Below are 18,313 nucleotides of genomic sequence, written 5' to 3'. Positions count from 1 at the left end.
TCAAAGAATTATGTAAATAAAAAGCAAAATGTGGTGGCCTGATAAATGGTGAAATTTCATTCATTTTTGGTTTATATCAACTGATCTCCAACCTTGTTGAGACAGAGTGATGTTGAGGTAGAAAATGAACACAGTGATATCTAAAATCTACTGTATCTACAATGATAGCCATAATATATACATTTTATACATGATCATTTACAGTATAAAATGATATACTTCATTACCATCATTGCTATACACATATGTTTAGATCCCATATGCAAATTAACTAAGACCTCTTGATTATCGTTAATGCTACCTCACAATCATAACATTTCAACAATGGTGCCTCCTTAGCTAGTCAAGTAAAACAGACTGCTGTCTGCTTAGCTCTGCCTAGCTCTGGAGAAAAAATAAAATAAAATTCAATTGTAACTAATGAAAATTACACATTTATATATAATTCAGGAGATATAATTCAAACTAGTTAAATGTTGACATTATCATTCACACAAAATCAGTTAATTTCTTTATCAGACATTTTGCTATAACAAATGTATATAAAAATAACAATTCCAATGTCAAGAATTAACACTAAACTATTTGTATTATTGGCAATTCTATCATCTGGGAAGGGGAAGCATCTTTGTGTATTTAATATATTTTTGAGAAATATTGAATCAGAAATTGAACTATTATTCACTTAATGATCAAAATAATAATACAAAATATCAAGTTGAAATAGTAACCTTTTCTTGACAATGCTGTGGAGGCAATGTGTTGGGGGACACGTCTATGGTATAATATGAATATGATATTGTGCCCTGTGACCCCATGAATTATTAAAAAATTATATTTATCTTATCTAAGGTGTAAATGGCATATCTTGATATTTGCATTTTGTTGATGGACATCATGCAATCCTTCTCATTTCATAAAGCCTTCTCATTTCAGAAGGATTTGACAGGATAATGACATGAGGGGCAAGGGAATTATGTGAATTTAAATTGAATTTAGGTGGGAACCGTGGGAGAAAGGATGGTTCGATTTGGTTGGTTTGGTCTTGTTTAAAAGCCAGAAAGAAGAGCTCTCTCTCTCTATCTATCTCTCTCTCTCTCTCTCTCTCTCTCTCTCTCTCTCTCTCTCTCTCTCTATCTCTCTCTCTCTCTCTCTCTGAGAGCACCAAGTGTCCAAACACGGCAACACATAAATGATTCATGAAGCCTAATTTATTCTCTGTTGCGCGACACCATGTCGCACACTGAGGACAGTTCAGAATAGCAGACCTACAAGCTCACAACCTGTCGCATCCGAGATGCGTTGTGAGCTTGTAGGTCGGCTAATTCCTGCGACACCGTCTGCGTGCCAGGAAGTATGAACCGGTTTTTACTCGTCCCCTGCCATTGTATAAAGAATCACACCCAGTGTGAAGTGAGCGGTGCCTTTTATGAGTAATTTCATTAACGTCTCGCGAAGCTTGGCCAATGCAGGATGGACATACACACAGAGCCAGAAGTACAGTAAGAGCGGTTAGCACCGCTCAAAAAAACACTCCTGGTGTGATGTGAGCGTGGCCTTTTATGAGTTAATTTTAAGAACGTGAATGTCCTGCGAAGCTTGGCCAATGCCAAGCTTTGCAGGACATACGGACAGTCGGATATACACACAAAGCCAGATGTAGGAGCAGTTAGCAACGCTCAAAAACGATATTAGATGCTAACAGCTCCGCCTCCAGTCATAACAGAAGAGCAGCTTCCTGAAGGTGTGTCTTAGTTCGGTGCTGCGGAAGGCGTAGATGGCTGGGTCAATGAGGGCGTGGCTCATCAGGAGCACCACGTGCAGCTGGAACAGAGAGCGGTAACACTCGCAGTACGGGTTGGTAGGGCACGCCATCTTAATGATGAGGTGGACGAAGAACGGGGACCAGCATATCACAAACACTCCAAACAAAATGGTGAGGGTCATGGCCCCTCTCATGCTGCTACCCCACAGCTGACGTCGCCGATGTGCACCGCTGCCTCCGAGCCGGGCGATCTTCCGTGCATGGAGGCGCGCCAACATGAACATGTAGGTGTAGAAGAAGCCAATGAGCACCAAGGAGATGAAGAAGAGGACGACAAAGAAGATCATAATGGCATGGCTGTCAAAGAACGTTATCATCATGATGGCCAATACCCCACACGTTGTCCATATGATGCCCAAGATGGCTGCAGCACGCCGCATGGTCATAATGTTGTGGTAGCGCAGTGCATGGAAGATGGTGATGTACCTGGAATAAGCATATTTGAACTTTTAAAGAAAATGTGATTGATCACATTTATCACTATATGCCATATGTAGGATAGCAATCTGTTGGGCATCTTGGTGGCACTGGAAATGCTTGATTTACACTTATATTAGTTGCAGGTGTCACACACCAAAAATGGCAGAACTAATATAAGTATGTTTTTGGTTTTCAGACAGAGGCTCCGAGCCACTCTGCTAAATGTTCCATGTCCATTAGTGTCTGCAAGACTCTGCAAAAATCAAATATGGATACATTTCCAAATGTGGGGATAAAGAAATTATCTAATTCTGCTTAAAAGACAATAGCTTAAAGGCTTGTAAAGGGTTGTTACATACCGGTCAATGGCGATAGTCAGGAAGCTGCAAATGGATCCTACGAATGACATTACAAGCAGCGAGTCCATCACATCGTCCATTTGCCGCTCTGATTGTCCTTCTTTTGTCAAGAGTTCCACGTCGACTAGCACCAGCATGAGATTTTCCCAGGTTTTGGCGAGGCTGGCAATAGTGTTGAAGGCTGCCAGGCTGCAGATGAAGCAGTACATGGGGGAGTGGAGGTTCCTGTTGCAAATCACCGCCACCACAACAAGAAGGTTCTCCACTAGACTTGCCACTCCGAGAGCGAAAAAGAGAGAGAAGGGAACCTGCACCTCCAGACAGTCTGACTGGTTCGCAGTCACAGGAGTTGTTGACAGTGTGTTCATTGTTGGACAAGGAGGGGTTCCACACATGTTTCCCCCCTATTTATTATTATAATGAACTGGTCATAGGTCCCCAAATTGTTGATGATTGCACAGTGCCTCTTCGAAAATCTGTTAGGCCTACATGACTTTCAACCACATACTCTGTATTGCATTAGTAAACATTGACCCAATCTGTTAAGATTTATTCATAAGCATAAGCTGAACTTCTAGTATTTGCTAGTCTGTAGATAGATACAATACATAATTCAAAGGCTTTGCTCGCAATTATGGATTATTAACTTGCAATCTGCATTCCAGTCTTGCCAAAACAAATGTTTTCTTTTCCATCGTGCTCTGCTTTGAGACGGTAGCTAATGGCCATTTCAGTGGGCTCTGCTTCTCATTCCAAAAACAGAACTTTAATCCTTAAACCAATAGGTTTGAAGTTGAAGCCATGTTTTATTATTTCTTCACTTTTGGTGTTTCACAGGAGAAATGGACCTTTAGAATAGATCATTTTTCAGCAGGGCAGGTGTTGTCCAGAAGCTGTTTCTGGTCACAGGTGGAACTGCAAACTTTCTGTCCCTTGTTCCTCCTCTGTTTCTGCACAGATTGCTCTGAATGGATTTACCTGTGAATGACAACAGACAGTGTTATTCAACTACACAGACACTATTTCCCCATGTCTTTTATGTCTGGCTATTCATCCTCCTGAACAGGTTGCCATGTTTTTTCTGTTTATATTTGTATTTATGAGAAATGGCCGCGCAAAATGACATGAAACCTATGGTAGCTGGTTTAAGGGGAAGGGTTACAATTAATGTCAAAATCATTGTTGTCATAACTTCACCAAAGATAGTCGATAATAACTTAAAACTAAGAATAAATGGAAGTTCTTTCTATTTGAGAGTTAGTCAAAATTACATAATTTACACTTGTAAATCAAAAGCAGTTCAAGATGGACATGGCAAAAGGGAATGTAGCCTTTCATTTGGCTAGATGTCCTTTGACCTTGAGCAACCTTGAAATGTCTAAGTCAAGGGGTCCTATTGCACATGGCACAAAGTGGTGCAAAAGCGCAGGGCAAATTATATTTCTAGTTTTCTAGAAATGCAAGGGAATAGCCAGCAGCCATGTTGAACTTGTATATACTTGTGCTCATCTGTATTCCCATTGTCTTAAAATGATGTGTGGTCGGCGCATTGTTGATGTGTTGGTATCTTTTCAAACAGTGAACAGTGAAACTTGGTCCAATCCTGTTTTTATTATACATACTGCCCGTAGGAACTATCATTAACTTTAAAGGAGTCATCCAGACCAAAACACATATAGGGTTAAATCTGTCTTTTATCATACCCCTTTATACCTGCTTTATTCCATTTTTCTCATAGCTGCCCCTGTTGCTAGATTTCAGCTGCCCCTGTTGCTAGATTTCGCAGGCCCTATCATAACTAACAGAGTGTATAGCCTTTATACTAGTGCGGTTATTTCTTCAGCTTCAAAGTTAGTATTTTTTTATTGGATTGTGTTTACACAACGTCCTGAGACCAACCAAACCGCTGTTTTGACCTCACAGGCACCCTTACTTGTCAAACCGACCCCTCCCTCCCCTTCCTTTCTAGCCTCTCCTCTCCCTGCTCTGGTGCAGAGCAGAAGCCGTTTGACAAGTAAGGGTGGTATAAGGGGGTATGATAAAAGACAGATTTAACCCTATATGTGTTTTGGTCTGGATGACTCCTTTAAGAAACACAACATCTCTTTGCACTGTTATGTCGGGGACCTACCTACCCCTACAAGCAAATAGCGGGCCCACAAATTAATTTCAGCCAGTGCTGAACTCTCTCTCCGATATTAAAATCTGGATGAATGTTACTATTCTGACTCTCAATGAAAATAAGACGGAGCATATCATCTTTGGCCAAAACTCACTCCCTCACGCCCCCTCAGTAGCCTACCAACATACACTCGACAGTTAAAAACCTTCAACAGCAACTTGAAATTTGATTAACAGATCAGTTCTGTGTTAAAAGCCGGCTTCTTCCAACTCCGGCTTCGGGCAAGGATAAAGGCTTATATTTCCCTACCTAACCGAGAGAGGGTGATCGATGCCTTTATAACCTCAAGGCTCGATTACTGCAACTCCCTTTATGTTGGTATAGACCAGTCGGCTTAGCCTCCCTCCACTGACTCCCTGTGTGTTTTAGAATAGCTTTTAAGATTTTACTGTTTGCTTTTAATGCCCAAAATCGACTGGCGCCCTTGTATTTATCAGAGCTCATAAAGCCTGATAAATAAAGTGACTGAGCTCACGACCAGTCAGAAAGGGCCTTTGTAGCGCCTGGCCCTAGACTATAATAACCTAATAACCTAATAACCTAATAATAGCCCCTTCATATTCGTTCTGCTCCTTCATTAGAGGCCTCGCCACTTGTGTAAATAGTATAACCTTGTAACCTTGCCTCTTTTTAGTTTGTTGTCTTGTTTTCCTGTCTTGTTTCTTTGTTTTTAAACGAGGTCAACCAAAGGTCAACCAAAGTGCTGTACAGGAGCACTTTGGTTGAAATTTGGTCATTGTAATATGTGCTCTATAAATAATGTTTGAGTTGAGGGTAGGTATGCTGAACACAAGTGCTCTTTTTCAGTAACACCCTGCTTCACATTCACACAGATACAGTATGTGCAAAACAATAAAGTCTGAAAGCTTTATACCAGCTTGCCGCCTAGCTGGTCTAAAGTCTTTGTAAGTTGTTTTTTTATTTCACTGGCAGCTTCGCATTGTAGCCAATTAATTAACCACCATTTAACACTACTGATATTGTTATTGACTATTAGAAATATATAATTTTGTTATAAATATATATATATGCATACTAGACATAGCTAATGTTCTGGACACTTTATTGCGACCATAGGTCGCAGTTTAGTATGTGAACGGTATCCGTATCTCTGACTCTCTAATACCTGACACTGTGGTTCTATGGGTTTGTCGCTCTGACATCATGCTCTGACATCACTGTGATGTCAGGAGAACCACTCTTAACAGAATGGGTTTGATGCTCTACATCACACTCTGGCTTTACTGGGATGTCACACTAACAGAATCCATTTTATGCCAATATATGGAGTTCCCTGATGTCATCAATATTAAGCCCATATCTAACAGGACTTCATATGGGAATGCCCATATATGGAGGCTACATCGGCCACATACCACACTAACGGCTGGTTCATGTATGGGCATAAAAGGGTATGATGTCAAATGTCATAGAGATCATAGGACTTTCACATAACGAACTAGAAGCTGTGCTCTTCTGAGCACAGGTCTCCACCAGGTCAGGTAGGTCCTGGTGGCGCTAAATGTGAAACGGGTGCCATGTCTTCTTTGCCCTTTAACGGCAATGTGACGGTCCATGCATGATTTGAGGCATTTTGTTCCAAAAGTTTGTTTGGCAAAAGTCGACCTGCTGGCCATTGTGAAAAGAGTGGCATTTGTTCCTTGTCATAGTGGGAATGTGCATGCAGAATTTCTCTGCAATCACAAGCTGCAGGATTTAAGTCATTTTGTCCAAAATGGACCAATCCTGCAAACTTTGGAAGTCAATGTTAGCCAATATGGATGGAATATGAAATATCGGACAGATCCGTCTTGATCACATGACTATAGAGATACTGTGTACTGATTTGCATGATTTTTGGATAAAATCTCAAGGAATAATAGGAAAAAAAATTGTTTTACATAAGTCGGCCTCCTGGTGGCGCTATAAAAGACAGATATGAAAACTGCAGGGCAAAGGTTTTTCCTTGGCCTCTAGGGAGTGCACATACAAAGTTGTACACTGATCAGTGGAGTTATAAGTATAAACACAAATCGGCCTGTTATAGCGCCACCATGAAACTGATTTGAAATTCTTTAAGTGGCATTTATTCCTCTGCCTATTGGGAATGTGCATGCACAATTTCACCAAAATCGCACACAGCGTTCATGATTTCAGGCATTTTATTCAAAACGGACCAATCCTGCAAACTTTGGAAGCCAGTTTTAGCCAATCAGGATGGAATATGGAAAATCGGACAGATCCATGTCGATCACATGACTGTAGATCGAGATACTGTCTACCGATTTGCGCGATTTTGGGACAAATTCTGTAGGAGTACTGGCAAAAGTTAGTTTAGCAAAAATCGGCCTCTTGGTGGCGCTAGAACAGGCCCATGTGAAGAATTTGGGGCAGAGGTTCTTAATTGGTATCCAGGGAGTGTGTGTGCACAGTTTGGCTGCGACCAGGCCAACAGCGCCGGAGATAAGCTGGTAACAGACGGACGGACGCACGGACGGACAGACGGGCGAAAACATACTCTCCCCTATGCCTTCGGCTGGTGGAGACAATAACTGAGTAAGCATGTTTGGGCTCTCACAGCATATCTCCATATATGGGTAACTGGTCTGATATACATCACTGGCCAGATGGCCAAGAATTTAAGAACATGTCGCCCTGAGGCGTCTTACTAGTTTAATATTGTGAATACGTTCATAGACAATTTGCTGTGCTCAATTGTTTGTGCTCAGAAATGGCAGATAAAATGTTTTTTAGCTCTTATGCTAAATCATTGCTAAATGTACAATTTAGTCATTTAGCAGAGGCTTTTATCCAGTGCCACTTATAAGTGTTATTGAACAAGGTAATAAATAGAGTGCAGAAAGAACCGTGTAAGGCCTCAAAGAGGATACCAGGTAAACTATGAACTTAACCTCTGTCTAAACCAGTGTAACAAGAAGTGACTTTTCCATGTCAAGGACCCCCAAATTGACACTTATTAGCCAGCGGACCAACATTTGAAAAGATATGCCCCCCATTATATCGGTTATTTTGGGTCAACACTTCTATAAGGACCTTTTGCTTAGTTAGTCTGATCAAATTTGATGTAGATATACCGGTATTTTGAGAAAAGTTGACAGGAGTCTGGAAATATCAACTCTGGTTTCCCCTGTTTTAGCTATACACCAAGCTTAGTGCTGCTCCCCTATATTTCATCCAGATCTCTCACATTGTGTCTTCTTCCCCCATGCATTTTCATTTAACTTCTTCTATTTCTCTTCTTTATTAATTGGCAGACGATGAAACAGGACATGTGTCGTATAGCATCGCATTGTGTCTTCTTCCCCCATGCATTTTCATTTAACTTCTTCTATTTCTCTTCTTTATTAATTGGCAGACGATGAAACAGGACATGTGTCGTATAGCATCGAAAGGATTACTATATGCAACAGGGGGGATGATCAGATAGAATCTGTATTCCCCAAGGATGTGCATAATATATTGCTCAACGTTGCTCGCTATCTAAAGCCTCAGCGGGATGTTTCTTACATGTTGAATCAGCTTTACTTTGTTTGACTCAGACTAATTGGATCCTTACAAGTGATTCGTTGCAAGACATGGCAATACAATGGCTATATGCGGCTGTGTTTACTGCATGGCACCCAACATAGTGGTTCTTCCCATTTCTACATTTACATCTTGTTTACTGCTGACTCTGTTAAGATCCCTCATGCATGATGCAAGAGTAGTGATGATGACAAAAGATTGATCTCCCCTCAAACAAACACCGCCCCTATAAGTGGAGGGTGACAAGGAGACAATCAAAGCCATCTGAATTAATCGTCCTGTGAAGTATCTCTAAAAATAGAGTTACTGTATATGGAGGGCAATCTGGGAACCCATTCGGTAAAAAAAGGGGCAATTCTTTATTTTTTTCAGTAGTGCTGATTTGTCTTGAGCGATTATATGGTGTTGTTAATGGATGGTTTCCAGCTTTTAAATCATATAAATACTATTGACATCTGTTCTGGGTACGTTCAGTTTAACCCTGGATCCTCAACTTTTTTAATACTTCTCCTAGAAGAAAAATGACGCTGTTGCTTTGATTGGCCCTCGCTTCTCTGAGAGTTGCAGCATACTGGATGTTGCTTCTTTATGCCTGATGAAGGGCAGAGTGATGTTGTATCCATATTAATATACTTTTCTAAGCAAAGACAGTCTGCGGGCAGGGGTGTCACTCCAAATTCTGACCCCTGGAGCACTGCAGGCTCCCCATGAATGTTCTTCATAGGGGAAGGGGGTTTAACCCATTTAGACTGGGAGCGCAGATTACGCATTATATTGTGCTTTAACTATTGAACAATAGCAGATATACAAGCTTGTAGATCTGCTAACTTGTAGATCTGCTATTTTTGAAGAATCTTGAAAATCTTGAAAGTCTTTGAATATTTCAAATCCTTCTAAAGTTTTTTGAAAAACCTATGTTTCTGTCAGTGGTGCTCAAACCTTTTCATGTGAAGGACCCCCAAAATGATATGTATTTGGCCACGGACCCCCATCTCAAAATATTTAGTTGCAGGGACCCCCCCCCCCCCCCCCCAGAAGCAACATTTTAAATACGAATGTTTGCTTAAAAAATAAATAAGCTCGCAGCACGGCACTCAGTTATCTGGTCTGACCGTCTGAGTCCTTCATGAGATACAGCAAAAGAGAGCATGAATAAATACCTCACCTCTATTTCTTTAGATGAATTGATCGTCTTGTTCAAGCCTTTCAAAAGATGTTCCAGTACATTGGTCTTCCTTGTGGAACAATATGTGTTCTACAGAGCTATGGGGACAGGACTGTATTCAAGCCTATTACTAGAGAGGGTGCACTGTTATCCTACCCTTGAGTGGTACCAAGGTTTGTTGTTCTGTCCACTTGTATTTTTCCTTCATTTTTCCATGATGTCAGCAGAAGGCCTTTCAGGGATATCTTTCTATCTATATCTGAGCAGGGCTAGGGCTGAGGTTTTCTACATGCATGGTGGTGCAGACCTCTGTCACCCACTGTGATCAAAATGTATTTATTTCAAACCTTTATTCATCTGGGGAAAGATGCAGCAGCAGCCTACAGTACCTTTTAACACATTCATACCAAGCCTCTGAAGTGCTCAGGAAGGCACCTGACTGAAAAAAGGCAGTCTCTCACCTTGGATCTGAGCATGGCAAGAAACTGCAAAACACTCTCAACGTTCTCTATCTTTTTGGCACAACTGTCATCTGCTATTTCACAGGCAAATAAAACCCCACTGGCTCAAGAACATTGTACTTCTCTGCTTGTCTGGATTGAATCAATGAGACATTGATTCAATCCATACCTGCACATGCCTGTAGCCGTAGGATGATGCTGTCTTTGACATTTTCAAATACTTTTTGTTTCTTGTGGGGAAAACTCAGGTGATGGAATCTGGCAGCTGAGTCCATCTCTCGATCCACACCTGCTGCGATTGAGACACTGATGCACTAATGACTATGAGACATTTCACTGTTCCTGCAGGTCACAGATTTAGCTGAGATTACAGCTAAGAGAGAGAGCTAAGAGAGAGAGTGGAAAAGAAATGAGAAATCACGAGAAAGGAGCGATCGAATTAAGAGAGGAAGAGAGAGACATTGTCAACCAGAACTCTGGATTCCAAATTAGACACAGCTCTATGACTAAATCAAATAATACATTTCCACCATGAATCCCTCTCTATGACTTCAAAACACATAGATAAGGCAGTAAGTAATCCTGTTAGCCAGATATAGTGATGCAGAACATGTTTCAAAGGGTATATTAGGCCTACACATGAATGACTTCAGGACACTTTTAAAGAGAGAAAATAAACACTGTTTGAATGTACCATGTACATTACAAGTTTGCTGCAGTATGAGTTGTGGTGGACCTTGTATAACTATTCATAATGTTGTGTGGGACCTGCCAGGAGTGCTTTGCAGAGTTGGAAGTCAGTCAGATCTGTGCTATCAAAAAGTTCACAAATCTCTGTATCTGTCTGTCTCTGTCACTCACTTTCACGCCCATATGGAGATCCCAGATGTTATCAATATGACATTGTAGTACTAACCTCATTGACTGGCCTCCATATAAAAGACTATGATAATGGGTAGGCCTACCCAAGTACTCTGACAACGGTACAATGGGTACGCTCACAACTGGTACAACAGGTATTGCATAATCAGAGGGGCATGCGTTCCATATGGGCATCGCTCAATTAATACTAATACTAATATAATACTAATGCTACTATTACAGTACTACTACTACTAATACTAGAAATACAAGTGTGAAAGAAAACAAAAAAACTAGATAAAGGAAGAGATTAACATTAAATGAAAGGGCAACATAATAGCCTAGTATCATTGCCAAGCCAGCTAGGGCAAATTGTGGTTTGTAACCTCAGGACCTGAGGAAGCTGCAGGCGGAAATAGCATTCACCAATGTCAGACTAATGGGATGTCGGACCAATGCCATGGCACTGAGACGGAGGACCCTCAACATGCAATTCCAATTTGGGGTTGAGTGGATGTTGCATTCATATGGTGTTTTGAAACTTTTGTTAAGAAAAAGGCCCTTCCCACAAATTATGGAAGTCAAATATACCAGCAAACCGTCTGAGGCTCATCGTCACATGACTCCTGACCTGAGATAATTTAAGTTTAAGTTGTTTAAAGAAATCATGTTTTTGCAACAGTAACATTAAAAGTAGCATTTGTGTCACCCCCTAAAAGTTAAATCAAATTTAGTTCTGTGTTGTTTAAATACCCCACATTGAGTAATTAAAATTTAAAATAAAGCAGGAAAAGGTGTAAAGATATCTAAAAACAACATAAAAAACTATCTCGACATTCCAGTCTGGTGGACATAATGACAACAGTAATATTGTTCCTTGGTAAATGCAAGTACAAGGTAGGTCTTGAGTTCTCTTCAACAATTTAAAAAATGCAAGTGTGCTCGGATCTGTTCCAGTGTCAGTGGGTGTATATGAGATCTACCAGGAGCATAGCCTATTTTGGAGGTAGTTCAGAAAACAAGATTTTATTATCTAATAAAAGCACAAAAATCCATTCTAAACCTGACCGACAGCCAGTGCAGTAAAATTGGAATGAATATAGCCCACTCTTTCTGAATCTGCAGCTTTTTTATATAATTGCAGCTGACCAATAGCCTTATTTGAAAGGCCAGACTAGTGCATTACTTCCAATCCAGGTGTATGTACTGTAGTGTCTTCCAGTATCATCTTGGAAAGATGATACATTTTTTTTACATACTGCTAGAGAGTAGCCTACATGATTTTTCATGACTATAAATCAAGGCTAACATGATTTGGTGTAATATTGTTAGTGTTATAGGCCTATTCTCTCTTCTAAGAAAATAAACAGTAACCGTAACATCAACAATCACACTCACTCGTGTCATGATCTCATACAACTTGTTAAAAATCTTTGGACGACTTATTTGTTTAGCTTTTAACTCAGAAGCACTTCATTACCAGTATGTAAGACAAAGAAGATTCTCAAAGAGAACACCAGCACTCACGTCACGTCTGGTGAGTCTGGTGATGAACGCTACAATTAAATGAGTTATGAAATGACTACATGAACGCTCAAGTATCCAGGCATTTATGCCTAACTCAAGTTGGAAAAGAATGGAAGAATGAAGATCCGAAGATTAGACTTTTTATAGCCTATTCAAGAGACGTATTAATTTTTTTCAATGATAATTAATATCTTTTTTTACTTATTTCTTATTTTATTTAATTTTTGCCTTATATGCAGTTGTAACTTGAATTGTGCTTTCTATAGATATTGTGACAAGGTTTTTAAACAGTAATCTTGGTTGGGCTATTTTTGGCCCTTTGTCTTTAACTTAGCTTTAATGACAACCTTTTGAGAGAGGGGTGGAGTCGGTGGACATAAATAGACTATTAAGAAGAGGGTATCTTTTAAGACATGCTTTTGAACAGTTAAACACTCAAAAAGCCTAACTTTATGTTTACTAGTTGAGGCATGTGTCTTTTCCTGTCTTCACATCATAGATAGAATGAACCTGTTGAGCTTTCCTTACACTTTAATTCTGTATACACTGAAACCGTCGTTGTAATATTCATAGCCTGTGGAACGAAATGTAGACAATGTAGATCTATTAGGCTACTAGTTTACTACAGTTTAGAACCGGATAAGGGATAGACTTGTGCGAGACTAGCGCATTTATACATGTTTTTTTATCTAAGTATTTGTTATTCTGCCCGACTCAGTTTGTAATGTATGGATCCTTATTGCCTCTCTCTGTCGAGATCCCAACCTATTTGTCATTAATGAATTAATGAATGAATGAATTAGTTTATGAAGGATTCAACCATGAATGATATTATTATTTTGCACTTGATTGTTGGTTGGGAGTTGTTAGTTATATATTATGGACAGAGGAAGTTGTCTCCTCGACGGACACTACTTGCCAGCCCATAGAGCCCCATTGTGAACCCGGACATGTTGAGTACACCAATGTTTTATGATATAAATGTTGAGTATGGGTCCCCAGCATTTAGAAACTGCCGGATGCTAACTTGCATATGTTGAGCAATTTTCATAATTTGCATAATTAGCTGTAATTAGCATAATCACATATATGGATAATATTTCAAAAACTGATTGGTCGATTTGAACAATATTGGAGTGGTTTTGGGGGTTATTGAGGATGCTGAATCAATTTCTGACATTTTCTAAATTCAAAACGGCCGTTGTAAATCGGAAATGGCCATATACCAACTTAAATTGGGATGATTTTGATACTTTTTTGTTGATTTTGATTATGAATTCAATTATAAATGTGGTTATTTATATGCTTATACATTATATGCATTTCAAAAGCTAAATATAGACAATCCACACTAATTATTAGAACAATGACTTCCACAATAGCCTATCAAAAATAGTCACTTCATCATTTGGAAAATCAACAAAAAAAGTATCAAAATCATCCCAATTTAGGTATATGGTCATTTCCGGTTTAAAACGGCCGTTTTGAATTTAGAAAATGTCAGAAATGGATTCAGCATCCTCATTAACCCCCAAAACCACTCCAATATTGTTCAAATCGGCCAATCAGCTTTTGACATATTTTCCATTATTATAGGTGATTATGCTAATTAAAGCTAATTATGCAAATTATGAAAATTGCTCAACAAGTTAGCATCCGGCAGTTTCTACATGATGGGGACCCTTACTCAACATTTCTAACATAAAACCTTGGTGTACTCAATATGCCAGGGTTCACATTCTGGCAAGTGGACTACTATGCCGACCTTATAAAAAAAGTGCCTTTAAAGGACTGTTCCGTGAGTGCTGGTGTTTGTTCTCTTTGAGAATCTTCTTTGTAAAGTTACGTTTCCCGACCGTGCACCCGGTAAGAAGTTGAGAATTGTTGAAACTAGTTGGAGTCGTGCGCGCACTTCTACTTTAAACAGTAGCCTATGTAAGACACACAGGAATTATTGTTTCTGACTATGGTGCCAGATGAACAGGACAATAACATTGATGTTATTGTCCTGTTCATCTGGCACCTAGAACATTGATGGCAATTTATGATACAATTTATGATACAACCTAATTCGAATTTCGACTCATCCTAGGGTTGGGGCTAGCTCCTTTCGGAACCCCTCACTCCACTGCTACGCAGCTCGGAGCTGCGTAGCAGTGGAGTGAGGGGTTCCGAAAGGAGCTAGGTTGGGGCCCATGACCCGCACCTTTATGCAGCACATTATGATGGCTCAGGGTAGAAGCTAGAGTCAATCAATTGAAATTGGGGCTTCATTCAAAACTGGCTTAAAAATTCACCTGTTAGCAGGTCACATGAGAGGGTGGAGTGAGGGGTTCCGAAAGGAGCTAGGTTGGGGCCCATGACCCGCACCTTTATGCAGCACATTATGATGGCTCAGGGTAGAAGCTAGAGTCAATCAATTGAAATTGGGGCTTCATTCAAAACTGGCTTAAAAATTCACCTGTTAGCAGGTCACATGAGAGGTAAGAGGTTATTAAAGGTTACTTTGGATGCTCAACAGCTCTGTGCAGAGACAATGAACCTCTGTATAACAGTGCGCCCTAGTGGTGAACAAGGATATCCAATCATTAGAGCAACATGAATTTTCTCCTGGGGGAAAAAAATGCGTGATTCCTAAACCCACCAGGATTGAGTTAAGACCCGCCTCCTCTCGATACTCTAAAATATGAAAGTGCCCATGAACGTGCTGCTCGCTCAAGTGCAAAGTAGGACCTACTACCCACTGAGCCATTACAATAATACACGCAGCATAATAGGCCCAAAGCCATATCCAAACCATAACAATTTAACTGATAACCAGTAAGAGTTTTTATTTTGAGCACAGTAGTGACAAATTAATAGCTTTCTCAGTACGTTTTTCTCTTTAGCAAAGTTACAAAGTTTTCCCTTTATTAAGCACAGTACAATTAAGTCAGTTTCAAGTTTTACAGTTTATTTTGAGCACTGTAGTGCGAAATTAATAGTTGTGCATTGTGCAAATGCAGGCTTTTCTCAAGTACAAGTCTTCCGCGAGGCGGGTCTTAACTCAAGCCTGGTGGGTTTAGGAATCACGCGAAAAAAATCTAACCAAGTTTGAAGTGAGTGGTGGTGCGTGTGTGTGCGTGGCCGTGTGTGCGCGTGCGTGCGTATGTACATGCGTGCGTGAGAGACGCAACAATGCCACTTGGTCACCAGCGGTATTACAGCTCTGTGTGTGTGCGATGAAGCAGAGCCAGAAAGGGCTAAAAATTAAAGGGAGCCTCTCTTCCCTTTGTTTGTTTCTTTAAATCCATGCTTTTATTTGGGAATTAACATTACAGACATCTATTATTTCTGTGCTTTTCAATTCAATACACATTTCTCTGGATTGACCTAGCGGTCCGGGCACTTATAGACTCCAACATAGCCTGAAAGAGCATTGTGGGTTCGAGTCCCATTCCAGAATATCTTACAGCATGTCTCTCCCCATTTTGCTCTCCCTGTTTCCTGTCCATCTCCACTATATAAATAAAGACAGAAATGACCCAAAAATATCTTAAAAAAGAAAAGGAAAATCCATTGTGGAAGAGAGGTGAAGACTGAAGAAGAGCATGCAGATAGTGTGGAGTGAAGATTAGGGATGGGTATATCGTCTGCGATACTTTTAATGGTATCGATTGCATGACGTCGATACTATCGGGTATCGGTTCACGTAAAAACGAACGATACCTCGTTTCGATACTCTGGAAGGCACCCCTGGCCGGTCGCATCTGTAACTGGGCTACTGAGAGTTTAATGACTGCTTTAGTAGTAGGGATGGGTATCGTTCACCTTTTAATCGATACGATACCTTTTTGGTTACCTGGGAATCGATACGATACCTTTTTCGATACCATTTTCGATACTTTTTATTCATTATTATTATTATAATTATTATTTGCCTTTTTCTATGGGCTATTTTATAGACGTTGGATCATTATCATAATAATAAACATTATAGGCTATTCTCGGCTATTTTCACAGTAACGAGTGTAGCCTATTAAAGCAGTCATTAAACTTTCAGTAGCCCAACTGTTACAGATGCGACCGGCAAGGGGTGCATTCAAAAGTATCAAAACAAGGTATCGTTCGTTTTTACGTGAACCGATACTCTATAGTATCGGTTCAGTGAATCGATACCATTAAAAGTATCGCCGACGATACCCAACCCTATTTAGTAGCCTACACTCGTTACTGTTGAAAATAGCCGACAATAGCCTATAATGTTTATTATTATGATGCTTATCCAACGTCTATACTCTCCGCTCCGCCACACTGTGTGATCATCATCATCACCTCTGCTCTACAAACTTAAATAAAAAGTATCGAAAATGGTATCGAAAAGGGTATCGCATCAATTCCCAGGTATCGAAAAAGGTATCGTATCGATTCAAAGGTGAACAATACCCATCCCTAGTGAAGATGATGATGAACTTTTATTTCAGACACAAAGGTCCAAAAAAACAAACAAACATTACAGAGGTATACAGTTCCAGACTGTTTTGAAGAGTGAGTATAAGACGTATAGTGAGACCAGCTATGCTGTACGGCTTGGCAGTGGTGGGAAAAAGTACTAGATTTCTTTACTCAAGTAAAAGTATCAATACTGCAATGTAGAAATACTCAGTTGAGTAGTACAAACATATTGGCATCAAAATAAAAGTACTCATCATTATGCAGAATGTCCCATTTCCAAAATCAGCTCACAATTCCTTTGAAGTTCAAAGGGATCAATCATGGCCTGAGGTAGGCTGAGTGGTGGACATTGCTCTTGTTATGTTAGTGTGTGTATAAGGGTATGCTATGTATCTGCTGGGTTGTAAGACACATTTCAGTGTGAGCTGATTGCGACCGTAGGTCGCATTTACTATGAAAACCTGCAGCTACTGCGTGCGTGCATGAGTCACGCCTCACGTCACACAAGACAGAATTCATTTGCACTGACCTGTTCTGCTCAGCTCAGCTCAGCAGAAGGATATAGCCAGTGGTGTGTTTTTTTGAGGGCATACTATAATCTATGATCCGCGGCTATTCGTGTGGCCAGCGCATACGCCAGTGCATAATGCCTATCAGATACGCTACTTTGAAAGGTTCACGAGGGCAGACGCTTTTTAAAATAATGTCTTCACAAGCATATGCCGTATACCCGCGTTACAGGTAGAACACAGCACTGGATAAGCACTGGCCCAAAAATTAAGGCCTGGCCCTAAATTGGCCCTAACTGGACCTGCCCGAGGCCTCGTCTGGCCTTACATTAGCATTAATTTTACGCCCTACCCGGCCTGAAAACATCAATATTATGTCCATATATGGGTATTCCCAGATGATGCCCTGTTAGGGCAACCACACTAATACGATCCCTTTTATGCCCATATATGGAGATCCTGGATGTCATCAATATTAAGCCCATATCTGGCAATGCCCATATTTTTTGGTCAAAGTTTATCCCATGCCAAAGGCCAGTGCTGGCCCAGCAGTCTGCTGCCATCAGTACCACCCAGACGGTTGCGTGCACGCGCCCATGTTCTCGCACTTAGGCCGTACTGGTAATAAAGTTGTATTGTATCGTATTCTTGTATTCGTTCATAAGGTTAGGAATATCTTTAGGTTAGGTATAATTTTACTGAGGTTACGTTTAGGAATACCATTTGACCGAGTCCGGCTAGGTTGCTGTACCGACTGGCCGCTAGCTTCTGTTGATTGTCGAGGTGCAACCCCCCTAGTCTCCCAAGACGTAAAACGTGGATGAGTAGGTTCTGGTGGGTCTGACCGTTCCAGGTGGGAAGGCCTACTACCAGGTCGCCAGATTTGTGGGTCTGACCGTTCCGAGGCTGCCGAATTTGACCTGGGGCGAGCGTGTTTTGGGGCGACTGTTCTTTCCAACCCACTAGACTAGTGCAGATGAGAGGTAGCCCCATCTGTGACCTCACCTCACACATCTCTGTAGTG

General features: G+C 40.6%; 1 protein-coding gene across 1 annotated transcript; it reads right to left on the bottom strand.

The window, feature by feature from the left end:
- Positions 1-1,698: 1,698 nt before the first annotated feature.
- Positions 1,699-2,972, bottom strand: mc2r (melanocortin 2 receptor; the record flags this gene model as incomplete). Its single annotated transcript, XM_080742486.1, has 2 exons — positions 1,699-2,251; positions 2,605-2,972. 2 exons carry the CDS (start codon positions 2,970-2,972, stop codon positions 1,699-1,701), a joined length of 921 nt encoding a protein of 306 aa, XP_080598612.1.
- Positions 2,973-18,313: the final 15,341 nt, after the last annotated feature.

The sequence above is a fragment of the Nannobrachium achirus genome, assembly GCF_963921795.1.
Source record: "Nannobrachium achirus genome assembly, chromosome: 2".
Classification (NCBI taxonomy): Eukaryota; Metazoa; Chordata; class Actinopteri; order Myctophiformes; family Myctophidae; genus Nannobrachium; species Nannobrachium achirus.
Note: the sequence above shows the minus strand (reverse complement) of the source record. Positions and strands in the feature narration are given on the sequence as shown.